We start from the raw sequence: 22,812 nt of genomic DNA on the forward strand, positions 1-22,812 counted from the left end.
AATATCTATAACATTCACCGACACAATTTAACACTGAGTGCCAATATCTGTGAGATGTGCAAAATATCCGCTAAAAATGCCAGCGTCACTCACATTTGTAATATAAATTCAAATAAAAAATGTTGCGTAAAAAAAGATTATTTCCTATATACTGTAAACATTATAGGTCATTAGGATGAATAAAAAGGTTTGCTTGGCAATTTATACACCTATTTTGAAAAATTCATTTAGCACTCAAAGAGTTTAGGAAAAATGTCTAACTACTGTATATAATCTTTAAAGATTATATTTGCTGTGCTTTGGATAACCTTTGATGGTTTCCATAAATATCGGTTTCCAATTATCAAAAAGGGCCATATAACACAAAATGGTATTTTTGCCTACAAATTTCCACAGTGCAGCTTAACAACTTGAACAAACATTAGAATTACAGTTAAAATGTAAGAATTTAAAGCATTGGAGACATACCAATTAGCTCATTTGGGTTCCTATCTAAGAATCTCTCACAAAGACGAATAAACGTTTCAGTGTTTTCTTGTGACGGACATTCGCCATGTCTGCAAAACATAAAATACAATGTATCAATACCAACTACTGCATCTATGAACAAAGAAAGGCTTCAAATTTCTTTATGCTGTGCGCATCACTTATTTCACCCCCTTTTTTTTATTTTTTATTAGTTTATGCTGCAAAAATGCTAAGTAATATAGTGGAATAATGATTTCTTCTATCTGCTCATAATTATATGACTAAAGACAATAAATTAGACTTGCCTATAGGGTGCAAAACACCATTATAATTGATGCAAGTCACTTCCCCTGTGTAATTGTATACATGGGGATCTTGCATAAAGTAAACTGGTTATATACGTACGACCTAGAAACAGTATAAGTTTGTCCAATAGAGGGATTTTATTAGTGTCTATGAATAAATGTTACCATTTTTACATGTATATATACTGTCAATTATAGGCTGTGTTATGCCTTCATTCTGCATATATGTTATATTAATGGGTTCAGTACGATCTTTCAGTCGGGATTCCGACTGTCAGGAGGCAACGGGGAGCGCAATGAGGCCTCTTGTGGGCTCGCCACACTGCAGAGGCAGTCGCTTTGCTCACCACAAGGTTCTATCCCTGCTCTATGAGTGTTGTAGACCCCACAATGGAGAATAGACTCTGTACGCCAGGATTCTGGCTGATGGTGATGTCGGCAATCAGGATCTTGGCGTCAGCATCCCAGATGTCAGCATATTAACTACATCCCATATTAATAGATTATATACAATATTATTTATTTACAGTTTCTTATATAGCGCAGCATATTCTGGTGCGCTTTGCAACTGGAAAGAACAGTGTTAAAACAAACTCGGTAGAAACAAATCGACATAGGGGTAGGAGGGCCCTGCTCGCAAGCTTACAGTCTACAATATGTTGTAAAAATGGGACTTCGCTGTGACGACGTGTTTGTACAAATGTGGATGCTTGCACATACTGTAAGAATACCCCTTATGGAGGATTATTTGATCTCTCTAGTACAGTGTTTTTCAACCACCGTGTCGTGGCACACTAGTGTGCCTTGAGCTGTTCTGAAATACATCACCAGAGCTAGAGATGTCCACAGTAGTTTACAGCCACCACTACTAGTTCAACTGTTCACTAGTCTAATGTTTTCATGTTAGAGCTAATGTATTTTATATTTGTTACCTGTGAAGACCAATGCAATTATTAATATGGTTGACTATGGGGTTGTTTTTTGTTTTCTGTGGGGGCCAATGTGTTTTTCCCTGAGTGGGGTCTGAATTGGCAACTTTAAAATCTTGTTTCATGTGCTGCAAGTTGAAAAAGGTTGAAAATCACAGCTCTTATAAGGCAGGTGCAAGTGTACACGCATGGTAATGTTTACTATATATGTGAATTATACTGTACTAAATTAGTCTATCTAACCCCCATAATAATGAATATCAACCCAAGGCAATTTGGACTTTGGGTCAACATGCATTCAACCACTGTTGACATGCATATGGACTATAGGTAGGCACAAGAAAAATGTTGAAAATGTAATGGTCAATGCATAAGGTCGACATCGGGTTTTACGCAATTTTTTTCCCCATCTTTAACCATCTATGTGGCCTGCGATGGGAATAAAGCATTGAGAGCAAAGAGAGACATCTGATAATACAGGCTATACTAAAAGGGGGTCCATAAGCTCAAATTTACAAAATGTCACCTCCCCGAAAAAGGGAAAAACTCATGTCAGCTTTTTCCCCATTTGGACCTTTTGGGTCAACCTGGACACTGTCAACCTAATTACTGTCGACATTAGGATCCACACACCAACCCAAGAAAATAAATTCACATGCAAAGGCAGCTAAATGTAATTAAAAATCTCTTTGAATTGGCGAATAAAATGTATCAGGTCCAATATGTTATGAATACCTCACATTCCAAGGATCTATCAGGGTTGATAGAGAATATGTTTAAATTTGTTCTTATGCATCCTAAATGATCCTCCATCCCTTCCCAACACCTCTTAAGTTAATGACTGTAGCTTACTTTGTAATATCAATGTGTTGATAAGCTACAGTATTGTCTATTACCAAACAATGGGATCAGAACTGCAAATATTTTTTGAGGAACAGAAGTGGTTCTTACTATATAGGATGGGAAGTTGCTGAGGCATACCATAGAGAAACATGTATTAGACAAACAGTATTAAATCAAGCTGCACAGACAAAAGGGGAGTTATGGTCAATCTACCTTTGGTTAACTCCCTTTCTTCGAGGTTCCTGGTCCCAGAGGGAAAACATTATGTACACAACTGTACATTCACTCATACATAGAGGAAAGGGATCAGTGACCAAGGTCGCATATGCTCCCATTGTAACAAGTGCTTCAGGGTGGGCGCCTTGTGGTCCCAGGAACCTCGAAGAAAGGGAGTTAACCTAAGGTAGATTTACAATAACTCCTCTTTTCTTCTTCAGGGTTCATGGTCCCACAGGTAAAACATCAGGGATGTCCAAAAGCCGTATAAGGGAGGGATGACGCCTGGGAGGCCAGAAGAACCTGGCGACCAAATAAAGCATCTTGAGAAGCAAATGTGTCAAAGGCATAGAACATCAAAAACATATGGACCAAGGACCACGTTGCGACCTTGCTCAACTGTTCAGCAGAAACTCCACGACACGCAGCCCACAAGGGACCAACAGACCTGGTGCAATGAGCCGAAATCAAAGACCGCAAAGGTAGAGCAGCCTTCTCATAGGTGTCAGTAATGACCAGTCGAATCCAGCGAGCTATAGTCTGCTTCTGAGCTGGCGACCTTCTGTATACTTGTAAAATCCACAAAGGACAAACAGAAAATCAGAAAGTCTGATAGTTTCAGTGCGAGTGACAGATCTGAGGAGCCTGCACCACATCCAGTGACTTTTATTTAGAAGTCCGGTTTGAAGCATTAATGGAACCACAATTTCCTGATTTATATGGAATTTGGACACAACCTTGGGTAAGTGAGGGTTTCACACGCAGGACCTAAAGCCGATACCCTCCTTGCAGAAGCAATTACAAGGAGGAAAACCACCTTAACCGTCATCCATTTAAATTTTTTCAGGCTCAAAAGGTGTTTAGAAAGCACCGTCAGGACTACAGAGAGATCCCAAGGAGCAATCGGAGGTGTGTTCGGTGGTTAGACCCGCTGTACCCCCTGAAAGAAGGTACGCACGTCAGGTAGAGGCGCAAATTGTCTGTGAAACCACACAGACAGAACAAACACCTGCACTCTCAGTGATGCCAAGTGCAAGCCTAAACCCAGACTGCTTTGCAGAAAAGACAGGATTCTTGTGATCCTGAACACCTTAGTATCATATCCCTTAGAGAAATAAGTGTGCAGATACACTATAGCTGGGGTAGCCAACCCTAGTCCTCGAGAGCTACTAACAGTAAATGTTTTGCAGGTCTCCTCACAGAATCACAAATGAGCTAATTAGCTCCATCTGTGTATCTTTTAAAATGTGTCAGTGAATAATGAGTGCAGCAGCTAGGTTGTCTGGAAAATGTGCACTGTTGGTAGCTCCCGAAGGCTAGGGTTGGCTGCCACTGCACTATAGTATATCCGTGCGGATGCTGGCTTTCTAGCCTTTATCATAGTATTAGTAAAAACCTTGTTTTTGTGCAAGGATTGGGAGTCTCCTACAGCACCCCGCCCCCTCAGAATGGCATCTGTGGTGAGGAGGACCCATTGCAGAATCCAGAAAGGTCCACCTACTGTGAGGTGAGCTTCGTTTAGCCACCAGGTCAGGGAGGACCGCACCAATGGTGTGAGATCTGAAATGTTGAGGTCGACCACCGCATTGTTTTAGGATCAGCTTCTGCAGGGGACAAGAGTGGAATTGTGCCTACTCAACCATGTCGATACCATGAGGCCTAGGGCAGTAGTCAATGACCCTAATCGCGATGTGCAGCGAATCCCGTTTAGGATTCGCTGCACAGTCTCCGTGTTCCGGAGGGCTGGAGCTCTCGCTGACACACTATTCAATCAGGCAGGGGCTCACTGCCCCTGTCGGCGAATGTTAACCCCTGCGGCGGACACCGCAGGGAGCCGGGGCATGGTGGCAGGCAGGGAGATGGAAGTCTCCCTGCCTGCCCCAGAATGTATGTGGGGGGTAGGAGAGCTCCCCAGGACCCAGGCAGCACAAGCTTCCCCCCCCCCCCCTGGGGAGAGCTAGCAGGGGACCGGGTATGCACTGCTCCTGATCGTGCATATGTAATGATCGGGAGCAGTGAATATATGTATATCTAATGAGCGGCTCTCGGCCCCCTGCTGGCTGTTATGTGTAAAAAAAATTTTTTTAACACCAAAAAAAACAACAACATTGTTTTAAAAGTTCACATTCCTCTTCACCATGAAAAGATGGCGATTGCTACACGGTGACACACAGCGAAAATCACTTCGAAAGCAATTCGCCATCTTCTCATTGAATACACTCACGGCAAATCACATTGAAAAACCACAGCAAATTGTGGAGAGTATCAGACGGCGAACTGTCCGTCATTCACTGTTCGCAGACGGCGAAAAAGTGCACGTTGAATAGGTGAAAATAACACAAATTCGCCATGAAACATGGCAAATTGGCCTCATTGAATACTGCATGGCCTGATGCCCCGTGACCCTGTCCGGTTGAAGAAATGGATGGATCCAATCCTGCAGCAGACAACGCTTATCCAGTGACAGAAGGAGACACTGAGCCTCGGAGTCCAAAAATGTCCCCAGATGTACCATACATTTGGAGGGGACAAGAACCGACTTCTTACAATTTATCAACCACCCTTGTCTTTGAAGAAAGACTGCTGTGGTTTGAAAAATGGTTGAGAAGCACCAGGAGGTCGTCCAGGTAGAGGAATCACTTTTATGCCCTGGTGCCATAAAGGAAGCCTTCTTGACTGCTATTATTTTTGTGAAAATCCTGGGAGCCGTGGCCAACCCAAAGGGAAGGGCCTGAAACTGATAGTGTTATTTCTGGATGGCAAAGCAGAGGAGCCGCTGGTGTAATGGAACGTGTAAATAGGCATCCTGAACATTAAGGGATACCATGTAGTCCCCAGGTTCCATCGTTAACACTATAGTCCGCAAAGTGGACACACAAACTTGTTCAGAGACTAAGTTTAAAATGGGTCTGTGGGACCCATTTGGATACCAAAAACAGGGTCAAGTAGTACCCTTGGCCTCACTGAGGCTGAGGAACTGGTACAATCACCCTCCATTGGAGAAGAGATTCCACAACCAGCTTTAAACAAGCCGCCTTGTGTGGATCCTTTGGGAGGCTTGTAGGAAATAACTGTTGTGGGGGACATACCCATGGGTAACCACTTCTCACACCCAGGCATCAGAAGTCTTTTTGACCCATTCCTGAGAGAAGTGCAGAAGTTGGCCTCCCACTCTGGGGTCCCCCAGAGGGAGGCCCACCCCATCAGGCTGAGGGCTTGTCCAGTTTGGCGGGAGGCTGTCTAGTAGCCAGAGGCACTCTAGGCTTGGACTTGGTGGGTTTTGCAGAATCCGCTTGTCTGCCAAAGACCTGTCCTTTGGACGGGCCAGAGTGACGAAAGGGAGTATTTCCCTTTGGCCTATGCATGGATGTAGCTGACGGTAAGCAAGCAGTTTTAGCCGTTGCCAGCACGGTTTCAATTTTATTTAATTCCTCAACAAAGAGGACTTCCCCTGAAAATAGAAGCACTTCCAGGGCACGCTTAGATTCAGCATCCACTTTCCATGAATGCAGCCAAAGTATCCGTCTAGCCAGAACAGATACTGCTGAAGCTTTGGCTGACAGAATTCCTGCATCCATTACATCCTCACCTATGTAGGCCACAGCATGTGATATATGTGAAAAACATAATTTGTATTCCTCCGACCTGTCGTCGGGTATTTCTGTCTCGAGGACCTTAAGCCAGGCCTCAATTTCCCTTGTTGCCCATGATGCTGCAATGGTAGGTGTGTTAACAGCACCCGTTAAGCTAAAGATAGATTAAAGACACGGTTCCGGTCGTCTGTCAGTGACATCCTTAAGTGAGGCAGCTGACACGACAGGCAAAACCGATGGTTTAACCAGGCGCGTTACATGGGAATCCAAAGGTGGAGGATTTTCCCACAGCTTACAGTCATCCGCTGACAGTGGATACCAGGCAGAGACCTTTTTATGTACCAGGAACTTCTTTCCCAGTGTTTTCCATTGCTACTGTATGACCTCCATCAGATGGTCAGAGTGTGGAAATTCAGACCTGATCACTTTCCGTAATTTAAACACGTCTGTTTACTTAGCAATAGGGGTCGACTCGTCTTCTTCAGGCAGAAGCATTCCATTAATGGCAGCTATTAGGTCTGGGATATTAACCACCTACAGCAGATTTATCTTCCGCTGCCCCAGGTTCCTCAGAAGTAGCCCCCGCATTCTAACCGTCATCATCCTCACCATCTGAGGAGTCCATAGTATCAGTCATTAAAGATGTTAACTTTTTTAGGCCGCTTTGACCCTCGTGCAGTAGCCAAAGTTACTTTTTGCATTGCCTGGGTCTGAGTTAAGGACTACACAGAAATAGCCATGGAATCCACCCATGGTGGTGTACTAGGCAGGGGGCATGAGGTGCGGGACTCGCAACCGGAGTTAAGAGATCCACTAATGTACCCAATAATTGGGAAAAAGCCACCAATGGCAGTTCTTGAAATTGAGGGACTGGTGCAGGACCATATCAGTTAGCACAGAGGCTAATGTAATTAATGTCCTGGTCTGGCAGACCAGCTGCACATTAATGCAGTGTGGGAGAAGCTGTCGGTGAGTGTTTGTTTACTAGTCATCCTAGCTACAACAGAGGTATCAGCCTAACATGGGGCCCTATGCCTTGACAGGGACCCTTTTATATTAGTGACTAGTTAATCTGGGACCAGGTGTATTGTAATAATATAGTGATAGGTACACACGTAAGTACAATTAAGCTAGCACAAGCAGTCACACATATATAGAGCATAAATACAGTGTAGAGATAAGTAATATCTACTGAAATGTAGGCACTATATCAACTACACCTTAGGATAGCGGAAGGGTAGGACAGAGAGTGCAGTAAAACCTGTCACAGGTGACAGATTTACAGGGAAGAAGACTTGCCCAGCATTCCGGAAAGTGTGCACAGCATAGAAGATGGCCTCCAGGGTCTTTGCAAGGAATGAGGGCTCATGGGATACAGCATTCAGGAAGAAGCACCAGAGTGAACTTGCGCCTAAAGCCGGGGGGAGGGACTGCAGGCAGACACCACCTCCCCCTTGCAGGGCTTCCCCCACCGGTATATGCGAGCCTGCTAAAATGGGGATTGATATCCGCCTGTGGTAGAGTTGAGTCCCTGCCTTGGGGGACAGTGTCCACACTAGCACTGTGTACCACCTCCCGAATGCCACAGCGGATATCAGGAGCGGTCACTCTGGTGGTGCTAGTCGCTTGTGTGGCTCCTCTGATCACTCTGCCAGATTCGACGGAGATTGCAGGAGGTAATGGACGCCGGCGAGGATGTCGGAGCAGCAGTGCCAGAGTCGCTATGGCTACTGGCGCTGTGTTCTCAGTGTAAAGATAAGTAAAAAATAAAAATATGAAAAGCTTCATGCAGGCACCAACAAATAACTGAGGGTCCTGTGCCAGGAGACGGGGTTATAGGGTAAAGGAGCCAGGCATGCTGGGAAGCCCAAAAGCCTTGGAGGTTGGTGCCTGGTCCTCTGGATCCACCTGCAACCCCTGATGTCTTCCCTGTGGTACCAGGAACCCTGAAGAAGAAAGCACAGGTAGAGAGAGAATGCTCTTTGTACACAGTATACTAAAAAATGCTGGCTGCTCATGTAAACCTTTTACAAATAAATAATGGGGACACTGGAAGAGTGTAAAAATGCACTTAGCAGCAGCACATCAGAGGCATAAAGTACTGGTGTGCCATAAAAGGGGCACCACTATTTTGTGGGGACATTCATGCAACTTTTGCATTTAGGCGCAATGACACCTAAGCTGTTTCTGAAAGAAAACAAATTTAGTAGTAATGTAGGGTGACATTCTATGGGATGAGATTTTTAGACTTTTGCGAATTTTTTCGCAAAAACGGCCGAATCGCATTTTTTTCCATTTTCGCATATTTAATGAGCTCCGAAAATGTGAAAAAAAATGCGATTTTTGCCAACAAGTTGGACACACTGGAAATGCGATGGCTGCTTTTCGCAGCACATCGCATTCAGATGTTTTCACATGGAAAAGTATACAAATCGCATATTTAATGGTATGCGATTTGTATAAAGTGTGACTATAATTCGCCCAAAAATCAGACCAGGTTCTGATGGGCGAATTGGCCAGAACCCTGCACAGATCGCAATGTCCTGTGCAGGTTTCTGGTGAAAAAAATAAAATAAACAGTTAAAATAAAAATAAAAAACGGAGCGCGGGGTCTCCCGCCAGAGCATAACCAGCCCCGGGCTCATTGAGCCGGTGCTGGTGACATAAAATCAGGGTCCCCGACAAAAATAGGGGTCCCCTTGATTTAATAAAACCAGCACCAGGCTCAAGGTCCGGCGCTGGTTCCCAAAATACGGGGGACAAAATGACTAGGGGTCCCCCGTATTTTAAGAACCAGCACCGGACCCAACCAGCCAGCAGGGTAATGCCACAGCCGGGGGACACTTATTATATAAGGTCCCGCGGCCAAAGCATTATCCCCGTGGCTGGTCAGCATGGGCAGGGGTCCTGGGGAAGTGGGGACCCCCCCAATGAAGGGGTCCCCCCCTCCAGGACTTACCAGCCCATGCTGAAAGTCCGGGGCTGTCCCCGATGCCCCTGGGCGGTGGGCATCGGGCTAATGGATTGTGTAAAAAAAAAAAAAAGAAGAAGATAAACTATTGTTTTCTACTGGCGAACTATGAGTCCCAGCAAGCCTCCCCCGCATGCTGGGACTTGGAGAACCACAAGTCCCAGCATGCGGGGCATTAAAGGGCCCGCTGGCACTTGTAGTTCTACAGTACAAAAAATAGTGAAATAAAACACACTGACACCCTGAAAAATAAAAGTTTAATACGCACATAACACACACATACTGATACTTACCTACCATGAGCCCGTAGGTCGGTCCCTGGATCCTGGGTCCGGGTTCCGGGGCTCCAGGGCAGAAGAGTCCGGTTCCGGGGTCCAGGATCCGATGAAGTCCACAGGGGTACCCGAGGAAGGAAATCCTACTCACCTGGTCCCCGGCGACGACATCGGCATCCTCTCCGGCAGACGCGCTGCTCCCGGCTGCTGTGGTACCCGCTCTCGGACTGAAGAGGCGAAGAGATTTTCATCTTCCGCGCCTTTCCTCGGGATGATTCTATTGGCCGCCTAGCGGCCAATCAGGAGCCGACTTTCTCGGCTCCTGATTGGCCGCTAGCCGGCCAATGGAATCATTCTGAGAAGAGGCGCGGAAGATGAAAATCTCTTCGCCTCTTCAGTCCGAGAGCGGGTACCACAGCAGCCGGGAGCAGCGCGTCTGCCGGAGAGGATGCCGATGTCGTCGCCGGGGACCAGGTGAGTAGGATTTCCTTCCTCGGGTACCCCTGTGGACTTTATCGGATCCTGGACCCCGGACCAGCCCCGGAACCCCAGGACCAGCCCCGGAACCAGGACCAAGGCCCCGGAACCGGACTCTTCTGCCCTGGAGCCCGGACCCAGGATCCGACCTACGGGCTCAAGGTAGGTAAGTATCAGTATGTGTGTGTTATGTGTGTATTAAACTTTTATTTTTCAGGGTGTCAGTGTGTTTTATTTCACTATTTTTTGTACTGTAGAACTACAAGTGCCAGCGGGCCCTTTAATGCCACGCATGCTGGGACTTGTGGTTCTCCAAGTCCCAGCATGCGGGGGAGGCTTGCTGGGACTCATAGTTCGCCAGTAGAAAACAATAGTTTATCTTCTTTTTTTTACACAATCCATCAGCCCGATGCCCACCGCCCAGGGGCATCGGGGACAGCCCCGGACTTTCAGCATGGGCGGGTAAGTCCTGGAGGGGGGGGGGGGGACCCCTTCATTGGGGGGGTCCCCACTTCCCCAGGACCCCTGCCCATGCTGACCAGCCACGGGGATAATGCTTTGGCCGCGGGACCTTATATAATAAGTGTCCCCCGGCTGTGGCATTACCCTGCTGGCTGGTTGGGTCCGGTGCTGGTTCTTAAAATACGGGGGATCCCTAGTCATTTTGTCCCCCGTATTTTGGGAACCAGCGCCGGACCTTGAGCCTGGTGCTGGTTTCATTAAATCAAGGGGACCCTTATTTGTCGGGGACCCTGATTTTATGTCACCAGCACCGGCTCAATGAGCCCGGGGCTGGTTATGCTCTGGCGGGGGACCCCGCGCTCGTTTTTTTTTTATTTTAACTGTTTATTTTATTTTTTTCACCAGAAACCTGCACAGAACATTGCGATCTGTGCAGGGTTCTGGCCAATTCGCCCATCAGAACCTGGTCTGATTTTTGGGCGAATTATAGTCACACTTTATACAAATCGCATACCATTAAATATGCGATTTGTATACTTTTCCATGTGAAAACATCTGGATGCTCTGGCGGGGGACCCCGCGCTCGTTTTTTATTTTTTTTTATTTGCGCTTTCCTGCAAACGTGCGATTTTCAGACATGAAAATCGCACATTTTCAGGACTAAAGACATCGCACCACCTCGCACTATTTGGCCCGTTTTTCGCATCTCATTAAATATGCGAAAAACGGGCCAATCTTGCGATTTGAAAAAGTGCGAAGTGGTGCGATAAAAAAAACGCGCATTTATCTCATCCCATAGAATGTCACCCGTAGTTACTATTAATGTCCCATGAATGTTCTGTGTATGTAGCATGTTTGAATTAGATCATAGGTTATCAAACAAAAGGTCTTTTCACAGAATTGCAAGTGAAATAGCTCCACCTGTGGATCTTGTGTCAATAAGTAATGAATGCACATGTCGAGTGACCTAGAAAACGTGAACTGTGTTGGGTCCTGAGGACCGACTTTGAGATCCCCTGTATTAGATAAATAACCACAAGTAATGACAAGATAACAAAAAAAAACTCTAAAGGTGCCCCTACACGTTACAATTATTGTATACAATATCGCATCTCGGTTTTGCGATGAGATCAGATCTATGTGCTGCACATACTTTTTGTACTAGATCTCATTGCAAAACCGAGATCCGATGAGATGCAATATTGAATACAATAACTGGCACCTTAAGGAACTTGAAATGAAAGCCATCATGCATGGACAAGCTATTGGCCATGTGCCCTCATCACAGCTGGACTTGACCACTCTCACTTGACTCATTCTACAACAAGGGTTTAGAACTTCAACATAGATCAGTAATGTCTTCACTCTGAAGTGTTTTATGTAACAGAAAGACATGGAACTTACCCTTTGCACTGAAGCTTCATATATTTTATACCTTCTTTTTCTATTTCAGCTCGATCATAGAATCTTGTAGTATTAGTCAAATCGATTAGCAGCCCCATTTTTACCTGAAAGAAAAAAATAAAGAATGTAATCGCTCATGAGCAGGGCTCTCTTCTCATGTGCTATTCTTAGGATGGATATGCAGTATATCTCTGCCACCCTATTAATTGCTTCAGTGTCCTGTCCTCTGATGCAACTGTTTTTATGTATCATGTACTTATTCTAAATTGCCTTGTACTGTAATTTGTTATTTAATTGTTTTTTGCTAATTTATGTATTGTTTGGTTCGGCGGAACCATGTTGGCACCATATAAATAAACAATATTATTATTATTTAGTACCACATAGTATTAGGTAACCCAAATGTTTATTATTAAACATACATTTATTATAAATCCAGAACATCTTGTACAATAGTAAATGTCTGTAGCACCTATATAGTGGCAGTGCAGTACACTACTTAATCAAAAACTAGACAATCAAACTAAAGACACCCTAATATCAATAGGTATCTTACTTTAAAAAAAATGTTGGCATGGACTATAGGTCTATAAATAATATGTAGGCAGTCACAAAGTCAAAAAGGTTATAATTTAGACATGGACATAATATAGACAATATACAGACAGGCTGAAATTACATTTTGATAACCAAAAATGTTGACACAGTGAAAATGTTGACAGTAAAAATAATGCCAATAAAGTCATTGCCTAAGGCCGGGGCACTAGACATCTGAGTTTATACAGTTCAGTCACTGTTAGGAGCAGCAAAATAGTTACATTTAAGTATACATGTATGTGCTTCCCTACTCCAGCCACTCTCCTATTCTCCAATAACCCGCACCATACAAAGCCAACTGGCGGGTGATGCTATACAGGCTGGCCGACCGACCACCAGTTCTGGGACCTCCCTCCAGGTGGCGAGACAGGCATGTAGCAGGACGCATGCGATCAATCACAACGGATCGCATGCGTCCCAGGATTTGCTTCTGTTTGAACACATTTTATGATTGGCAGCAACCAGCACTGATTTTTCCCATAAATAATTAACCACAAATAATTTGAATTGGTCCTGGACCCCCAACCCGGGGCACCCCTGCAAGTGTCCCAAGGCACCCCAGGGAGCCACGGCACACAGTTTGGGAACCACTGGTCTAGTGTTTATCCAGTATCTGTGTTTTTTTTTTTTATTTATTACATTCCTTTACATGGAAGGTTAATGAAATCAATAATCAAAAAGTGAAATACGATCGCCTCTGCTGTATGTCAGAAAAACAGGAATATTATTTAATTTACAGACCAAAGAAAAACAACAATACTTAAAAAAAAAAAAATATATTGTTGTAAATGTAACAACTTGACCATAACAAGAAAATAAAAAAAAATAGGTGAACCAAAGCATGTAATGAATAAACATCAACTCTCGCAAACCTTTTGGCTTTTCAAGTAGTTAGACAGCATGCTGGGGTGAAACCGGTTCTCTTCAGGGACCTGCTCATCATATCTGGGGCCCAACATAGTCTTTAACGGTAAAAATTTTCCTGAAAAATAGGATATGTATAGAAATAGGTTACTTGTAGAATAACAGATTTCAAATAAAAACTATAAAAAGTAATTAACACAGGGCTTGACAAATTTTAAAAAAAATCTTGGAGCCAAGATGAAAGTGTAGAAGCCAGACAAGCTTAACGCTGCCCATACACGGTGCGATGTGCCAGGGCAATAGAAGAGAGTAACGGGGTGAGGGGGCGGGGTGTGAGGTGATGGGGTTTGCGAGGGAGTGAGGTAAGAGAGGGTCCAGTGATCTCGGCCAGTTAAAAAAGTGTGGGTCCTGGGGACCCCTGATTTTATAAAGAGGAAAGAGAGAGAGGAGAGAGAGAAACTAGAGGCAGGGAGGTGAGACATAGGGGGGGGGGGGGGGGGGGGTGAGTGACGCTTGACAGAAAGAGAGGGGGCATGCAGAAGAGAGTAAGGAGAGAGGGGATGGGGGAGACAGCAGGGGAGAAAAAGGGTGACAGACTAGGTGGGTGAGAGCACAAGAGAGAGAAGAGGGGACAGCAAGAGAGCAAAAAAGAGGAAAGAGACCGGGTGGGGGAGAGATGAGAGGGGGAAGCTGACAGGGGTGAGGTGACGGCGCAAGAGGGAGGTACATGATACAGGGTGACGTGCCAGGGGGACATTGAGAGAATATTAATTCACACATATAGCTCCTGTCCAACCAAGCGCAAACTGATTTGACTTGGCACTTGGGTCTATTACATTGATTGCATCTTGCATGATCTATGATCCTACAGTCACACAGCCAAAAATATTACAAGAAGTGTCAAGTCTTGAGGTAAAAAAAAAAAGCATCATATTTCCTGAGCACTTTTGCTGCATATAGCCATGGCCTGGGGTATATTTTCAAAATTTTAGAGAATTGTTGATTACTACAACAGCACTTTATTTTTGTACAAAAATGTTTTGGGAACACAAGGTGGAGGATTGTTAAGCCGGGTACACGCTAGAAGATTTTTTTAAAATGATTTTGCCTATAATGACATGGCTTTATGACAAATTCTAAAAAATAGTCTAGTTTGCACCCACTACATCATTAATGATGAGCGCTCCTGTCGGTCGCTTACGGCATTCCCTTTCGTCTGTACATGCAGCTCATCAGGGGATGTCGGTACCGGTAGCATGCTGTCAAATGCAGCATGACCCCCACAATCCCGGTGCGCAGTTGTTGCCGGCATGCTGCCCTGCTAGGTCCACATCGTCTAGCATGGCCAAAAACTAAGGGGGGTATTCAATCCGAGGAAAATAGTGGCGGACACCTATTCAATCCCTGCCACTATTTCCCGACAGCATTGAAGCGGCATCTGGCCACAACGGACCGGACTTTAAAAGCAGTCGGGCCCGTTTTGCCGAAAACCCACGGCCGTTTTTGCAAATATGTCCCTTTTCCACTGATCAGCAGGTGAGCGGACCAAAAATGGGCCAGTGTCCCGACTGTTGGTATTATTTCTATGATGCAATTGCTTTGTACAGTAAATAACAAAATACAGGTATGGCCTCTCTGATCCATAAAGAGAAAAAGGGAAATTATTGCTGATGTGCAATGATGTAAAAAAATTAAATAAATAGATGAACACAGGGACCGATACGGGAGCACATATAGGGGTAGGTTTATGAAGCAGTGATAAGGGAGAAGTGACATAGTGCCTGGTATTTTATTACCGGCCAATCAGCACCTAATTGTGCCTTTTTAAACCCTGCCTGTAACTTAACAGTCAGGAGCTGATTGGCAAGTGATAAAGTACCAGGCACTATAACATATGAGTGTTACATTTTGCAAATTAGTTTTAGTTTTTCTCTCTCATCTTTAATTAATACATATTAATTTCATATAAACACCTTATGCATGTAATATGTGTAAAGATTTATTAAATGCTGGAATTTAGAGATGAACTAGTACATGCTTTCTCTGAACTCATGTCTAGGGACTCTTAAAAATCTTTAGAATGCTCGGTACTGGTTTCCTAACTTAAGGTATGCGATGGGACCCGACCAACCCGATTTTGGGCTTTTTTTTTTTTTTGAGGTTTCCCGACAAATGTAAAATCGGGTCCATCGCATGCCATTATAATGGCATGCGATGCGACCGACCCGATTTAACATTGTAAGCATTGTATGTAATGTTAAATTCCTATGTAAAATCGGGTCCATTGTATGCGATGGACCAGATTTTACATAGGAACCAATGTTAAATGGCCCCCCATACCCAATTTTTGATAGAAATTACCCATCAGGGTGGGTATACAATGTCAAATGCCCCCCCCCCCCATTGTTATTGCCACCCCACGATGAATGCCAACCTAAAGCGTGGCGAGCGCAGCGAGCCCGCGAGGGGCGGCGGTATGCGTCCTCTGACCTTTTCATACCGCCACTATCCACGTCGGTGTGGAGTTGATTTAATATAGTGTGGCGAGCGTAGCGAGCCCGAAGCATGGCGAGCACAGCGAGCCCCCCGAGGGGACACGTAATACCTGTGAAGTAATGCGCTGCGCTCGCCACACTTTATAAAATCAACTCCACACCGACGTGGATAGTGGGGGTATGAAAAGGTCAGAGGACACGTACCGCTGCGCTCGCCACGCTTCGGGTTCACATTGATCGTGGTGTGGCGTTAACAATGGGGGGGGGGGGCAAAGAATGAAAAATGGGGTCAGGGGGGCATTTAACATTGGGGCCAATGTAAAATCGGGTCTCAGGGACCATTTAACATTGGTTCCAATGTAAAAAATGGGGTCGGTTGGGTCAATCGCATTGCATGCAATTTGATTAATTGGCCCGATTTTTTAAACCCGATTGCTTACAATTAAAATCGGTGGCGCCGTGCTAGGAAACAAGTACTGAATGCTCAATATCAGGGTTATTCAACATGCTGCCTTCCAGCTGTTGTGGACCTACACATCTCTGCATACCATAATAGCAAAACTGTAACAGTGCATTCTGGGATGTGTAGTTCCACAGCTGCTATAAGCATGTTGAATAATTTATTTATTAACAGTTTCTTATATTGCACAGCAAATTCCGTTGCGCTTTACAATAGTAAACAGTTATAAAACAAACTGGGTAACAACAGTCAGACTTGGAGGTAGGTCGAGCCCTGCTGCAAACTTACAATAACCCTGCTCTATATGATTTTTAAAAATACCTATGTTTCTGTAATGTTAATCAGCCTTATGAAATGATGGATTATTGATGTAGAAGCAACTTGGTGAGGAGAATACTAATAAGTATATCAGTAGCAGCAAGGCAAGCACACTGTAAATAATACTTGGAAATCAGGTTTCCTAGCCCCTCTCCTTGCAGCCTGGATGGGATGACAGCAGACAACATATGTAAACAGGTGGCTATACATCTATCGCGTAGACTCAGACTGAATTAGCAAGCTGTACACACACCATGACCCAGCAAGAGAAACAGGTCATTTCTAGAATATTTTGGGCCAAAGGGATAAACGGCAAGTGTCAAAAGCATCATGTGCATATTCCTCATTCACCATGCTGACAGGAGCAGGGAGTTAATGTACGACTACGAGGCATACGTACTGACGCAGCACAACAACTCGCTTTCCTTTCTTACATAGTGCTGTGTATGGCTAATCTCGTGTGTGCGATGCAATACGCAGACGAACACAGCAAATAACCTATTTATATACTTCTGTAAGCGAGCAGCATGTCCCAACGTTAGCAGACGTGAGCAGCGCTTACAGCAGCCAGGTGCAACACAGAGTATGGGGTATATGCCCATCCACGGGAGCCGCCATTTACCTGCCACTGACTGTCCCCTGCGTGGGCAGTTCAGCCATCTGGGCGGTATCTTGTTATGAGCCATGCTGCTGCTGTTGCTGGTGACGAGGGAGATGGGAGCTCAGTATAGTAATATGTCGCTGCTGATGCTTATTATTGTTGTTGTTTTTGCTGTTGCCGCCGTTGCTTCCGTGCTAATCATGTGACACCGCGTGACGTCACTCCACTACGTGCCCGCTCGGGTCTCCCACCGGGATCCCGCTTCTCTCAAACCCCATTCAAAGTAGAGCAATTGCTCCACAATGCACCGCGACCCACACTTCCCCGAGGAGGTTGCTTCCGGGATGTGGAAACTTCCGGTTTTCAAGGGTAACCCACTTGTTGTTCTTTGAGCGCAGCAGTGACATCTGGCGGGTACCAGAAGAATTGCAGGATGAGAATAGTGTACTTGTTGCCTGGCAACTTAAGTAAGTTTAATTTATATAGCGCACTTTCTTCAACAGGACTCAAGGCGCTTTATAGACATTAAAAAAACAAAGCACAATAAAGATGATGTTGGTAATATAGTAACAGACAAGTCACAGACAAAAGAAATCCTTAAGCACACAGTAAGCGTAATGCAGGATTGGTGCAGCATTTTGGATAATAACTTCCATGGGTTGTGTACTCCACCCTGACAAGGTACCAGGTGCGGCAGCCATTTTAGGCGCTCTGCGTAGGTTTACCCGGGGTGGAATAGATTACCCCTAAAAGTGTTCTAAAGCAGGGTTGCCTACTTTTGAAAAATCATTTCAGGGAGAAATATAAAAGCCAGGGGGCAGGCCTTGCGTCGCTAGAGGGGGCTTGCATCGCCAGGGGGCGGGCCTTGCATCACCAGGGGGCGGGCATTGTGTCGCCAGGGGGCGGGCCTTGCGACGCCAGGGGGCCCCTACAATATTTTGATAAACATGGAGCCAGATTGGTAGTGGGGACAGTGCTGGGAAACCAGGTAAAGGGGGAGGGCAAGGAATGGGTAGTGTAGCATACCTCCCAACAGTCCCGGATTTATCGGGACAGTCCCAATTGTCAGGGCCTGTCCCGCTGTCCCACCCGCGGGCGGCAGTGTCCCGCGGGGTGGTGGGGCTGTTGGGAGTCCCCCCTGTCAGCTGCTAAGCAGCGGGGAATAAACGCTGTGCGCATGCGCACAGCGTCTATTCCCGCAGCCTGGGGGCATGGCTAGAGGCTCACAGAGCCTCTGGGTCATGCCCCCATAGCGGCAAAATGGGGGCGTGGCCTCACGGGAGAGCCGCAAGTATAGACCACGCCCCCAAATTAGGCCACGCCCCCAAAAATTTCCGGCGCGCATTAGCTGGGTCCCGCTGCAGATTCAGCAAAAGTTGGTAGGTATGGTGTAGTGGGGACAGTGCTGGGAGACCAAGCAGAGGGGAGTCAGGGGAGAGGGCAAGAAAGGAGTAGTGCATACCCTCCAACTGTACCGAATTTGCCGGTACAGTACCGTTTTTTAACAGTCTGTACCACCAAATTATAATTGTACCAAATGTACCTCTTTTCCCCGCAGCGTTCAGTTACTACTCACTCATAATCAAAATCCTCCAGCGACCCTGATTGGAGGCTCTGTCTGAGTTGCCTGGTAGTGCTGCGCCAGCTCTCCCCTCTCCCCCGTTCCCAAGAGTGCATTGCGGGTCCGGTCCCGTGCGTCATGACGTCACGGACCGGCACCCTGCTCATGGGAAAGGACATTGTAACTGTGGACAGTGGACACGATTCTGCACTACATGAGGGCTAGGATGCGGTGGCCATCCCCGGCGGCGGGCGCATGAGAAGTGGGATGATTATCTTTGCCATCGGAGAAAGTCAGTGCAGCAAGTAGGTGGCTCAGGCTGCAGTTAAATAAAATGTATTATCTCCTCACTTGCCCAGTCTTCATCGTGTGACATCTGTGCACCTACTGCCAGGCCTGCAGCTCATGTCACATGGTGGCTTGGTGGGCTGCGTGCATATTAAATAAGTATATTTAATATACTTATTTATTAAATAAGTATATTAAATGTACTTATGTAATATGCCAGCAGCCCACCAAGCCATCATGTGACATGAGCTGCATGATACGTGTAGTAGTTGGTGCAGAGTACACATTCGGAAAGGGGACGTGGTTACACCCCTTTTTGCCCATGACCACACCCCTTTGTTCATGGCCACGCCCCCTTCCTGAATGTGTACCGATTTCTTATCTTCAAATGTTGGAGGGTATGGTAGTGTAGTGGGGACAGTGCTGGGAGACCAGGCAGAGGGGAATCAGGGGGAGGGCAATAAATGAGTAGTGGGGGCAGTGCCGGGAGAACAGGCAGCGGTCGAGTCAGGGGAATGCAAGAAATGAGTAGTGTAGTGGGGACGGTGCTGGGAGACCAGGCAGAGGGGAGTCAGGGGACAGGGCAAGGAATGGGTAGTGTAGTGGGGATGGTGCTGGGAGGCCAGGCAGAGTGGAGTCAGGCGGAGGGCAAGGAATGAGTAGTAGGGACAGACTAGTGCTGGGAGAGCAGGCAAAGGCATGAGCTGGCTGGCTGGCAACTTTCAGCGCAGGTGGCAGCACAAAGAAGCAGCCCACCGCCTCTGTTAACCACCCCCCCCCCCCCCCCCAATGCAGCAGTGATTAAAAATAGCTATACTGTATATATATATAAATATACAGCTAGCAGGACACTCAGGACACCAGGGCATGTGGCATGTCAGATGGATGCTGAGCTGGCAGAGTCCAGGGAAAACAGACAACCTACACACAGAACATGCAAAACCGCACACTTGCACCGATCCGCTGGAGGCGGATCGCAACAGTACCCCCCCCCTTAAAGAGGGGTCAAGGGACCCCGATACCTGGTTCTCCAAAACTCTGGCAAGCGGGTACAAACAAACAAAAACAGGAACAAGCTGCGGCTGCAGCTTATAACAGTGCCCCCCTCTCAAAGGTGGCCTTCTGAAACAACAAGACTAGACAAGCAGGATCAAGGCAACTGTCAGCGCCTCTTTTTATACCTCTTCTTTTTCCCCTGTGCCTGCTTGGAGACACTAGGAAAGGAAGAGATCTCTGGTTCAAAATAATCTTCAAAAAATATAGGTCGAGCAACCAGATGATTCTTCCCTTTCCCACCTGAATGCCTAGGCACATTCGGAATCTCTTCAGTTTCAGAATCTGAGAAAAGACCATAGATTGGTTCCATTCCCATAGGAAATGAAACCTTAGGAGAGTTCCTGCAGGGAGAAGATAGTTGAGCACATCCAGCGGTAATAGCTATGGGCTGGGCCCTTTGTATTGACTCTCCTAAACATGATGGAGTCTCTGCAGACAAGATGGTCGGCCCAGAGGCATCTGAACCACTTTTATTGGGACCAAATTTTTTCACTACAGCATCACTGAATGCTGGGAGATTCTTAAGAATGGGATCCTCAGATTCAAAAAATTTGCATGCCCATTCGAAAGGTTCACCTCTGAAGCAGTAAATTAAATAGAGCACCACATTATCTGAAGTGATACCTAAAAATGGTCTGGACTCCAAAATAGTGACAAAATGGTTAGTGAGCGCAACAAATTTGGTTAGGTCCCCATCAAAAACTATAGATGTAGAGATATCGTTCAAAGAATCAACAGTAACTTCATTATCAGCTAACTGACTGGACTGTATAGCTGGAATTATGGCCCTTGAGGCTGAGACTTTAGGGACCTCTTCCAAGTCTGATGGTCTTTCTGGTTGGGCAGCACTATGATGAGTCTCTGGCTGATCAGCACTGTGACGTACTTCTGAGTGGGCAGCACTATAGTGAAACTCTGGCTGGGCAGCACCAAAAAGACCAACAGATGATCCCTCCATGTTACCTACATGGCTGGAACTCTGTTCTGAGACAGGACAATCAGAATCCCTCTTAGGGACTGGATGGACAGAGTCCCCATCTGGGGCGACACAGGCTTGAACCCCCTCTGGGGCGACACAGGCTTGAACCCCCTCTGGGGCGACACAGGCTTGAACCCCCTCTGGGGCGACACAAACTTGAACCCCTTCTGGGGCGACACAAACTTGAACCCCTTCTGGGGCGACACAAACTTGAACCCCTTCTGGGGCGACACAAACTTGAATCCCCTCTGGGGCGACACCAACTTGAACCCCCTCTGGGGCAACACCAACTTGAACCCCCTCTGGGGCAACACCAACTTGAACCCCCTCTGGGGCAACACCAACTTGAACCCCTTCTGGAGCAACACCAACTTGAACCCCACTTGGGGCTGCGGCCTTCGGGCCCCCAATCGGGGCTGCGGCCTTCGGGCCCCCAATTGGGGCTGCGGCCTTTGGGCCCCCACTCGGGGCTGCGGCCTTCGGGCCCCAACTCGGGGCTGCGGCCTTCGGGCCCCCACTCGGGGCTGCGGCCTTCGGGCCCCCACTCGGGGCTGCGGCATCTGGCTGGCTCGGCGGACCCCCGGCATCTGACTGGCTCGGCGGACCCCCGGCATCTGACTGGCTCGGCGGACCCCCGGCATCAGATTGGCTCGGCGGGCCCCCGGCATCAGACTGGCTCGGCGGGCCCCCGGCATCAGACTGGCTCGGCGGGCCCCCGGCATCAGACTGGCTCGGCGGGCCCCCGGCATCAGACTGGCTCGGCGGGCCCCCAGCATCTGAGTCAATCACCTGGGCTTTCCCCTTAAGGGTTTGCAACTCTGACTTAATGTTAGCAGAAATACCATCATGCGGGGAGCACCTCCTCTGCTGATTCTTAAACCCAAAATGAGGTCTCCCAGCACTTGGACCAACGATATTAATCAGAGTGCTTTTACTGGGAGACTCAGAGCGCTCCTCTGCCACAGTGAAGACAGGCATAGATCTGACAACCTGCCCTGACTTGGCCAGAGGAGACACCCTATCGCCACCACCAGGGCTGCACAATCCGCAAGCCTGGAGATAGTGGCCTGAATCTCCACAGTACAAGCATAAATTCAGGTTTCTACGCCGCTGACGCTCCTCCAGCGAAAGCTTTGTACGTAGAACACTTTTATGCTTTTCCTGAACCTCCGGGTTTAAGGACTCGCTGCCTAATAACTCCTTAGACAGGGTCTCATTAGGGGCTGAATTAACCCCAGTGACCTCGGGAAGGATCAGAAAAATTTCAGTGAGGAGTTGTTGCAGCTGCAGTAGGGACTGCTGCAAAATCTCCAACCGCCCAGATTTAAAGGTATTGAACGCCAAATTTAGAGCCGCTAATGACTCTTGCATGGCCTGCATGATATGGCCGTGCAAGGTTACCGTGCAAATGACTATGACACAACAACTGTGACAAGGCAAAAAACTGTGACAAGGCAAGACTGTGACAAGGCAAAAAACTGCTGGACTGAGAGGACTGTACTCAACCCCAGAGTTATCTTTTTTTTTTTTTTTTGAGGCCAGTTATAATGTTAGGGTTCTGGGAGTGTCCCCGCCAATCTAACTCCGTTGCCTCTGGCTGGAATCGACTGACGTGTGCAAGGCTAGGCTTCACCTGGGCCCATCTCGGCT

The 22,812-nt window shown here is 46.8% G+C and overlaps 1 protein-coding gene across 1 annotated transcript in view; it reads right to left on the bottom strand.

Moving 5' to 3' along the window:
• Window positions 1–17,620, bottom strand: part of RNGTT (RNA guanylyltransferase and 5'-phosphatase) — a 327,115-nt gene extending 309,495 nt beyond the window's left edge. Inside the window, exons 1-4 of the mRNA XM_083177112.1 lie at window positions 17,300–17,620; window positions 13,413–13,522; window positions 11,944–12,047; window positions 469–557 (exon numbers count right to left, since the gene is read on the bottom strand). Coding sequence (XP_083033238.1) covers window positions 469–557; window positions 11,944–12,047; window positions 13,413–13,522; window positions 17,300–17,363 — 367 coding nt within the window. The 5' untranslated portion in view covers window positions 17,364–17,620. The remainder of the gene's footprint in view (window positions 1–468; window positions 558–11,943; window positions 12,048–13,412; window positions 13,523–17,299) is intronic.
• Window positions 17,621–22,812: the final 5,192 nt, after the last annotated feature.

This window comes from Crinia signifera, chromosome 3 (genome assembly GCF_055691185.1).
Source record: "Crinia signifera chromosome 3, ASM5569118v1, whole genome shotgun sequence".
Classification (NCBI taxonomy): Eukaryota; Metazoa; Chordata; class Amphibia; order Anura; family Myobatrachidae; genus Crinia; species Crinia signifera.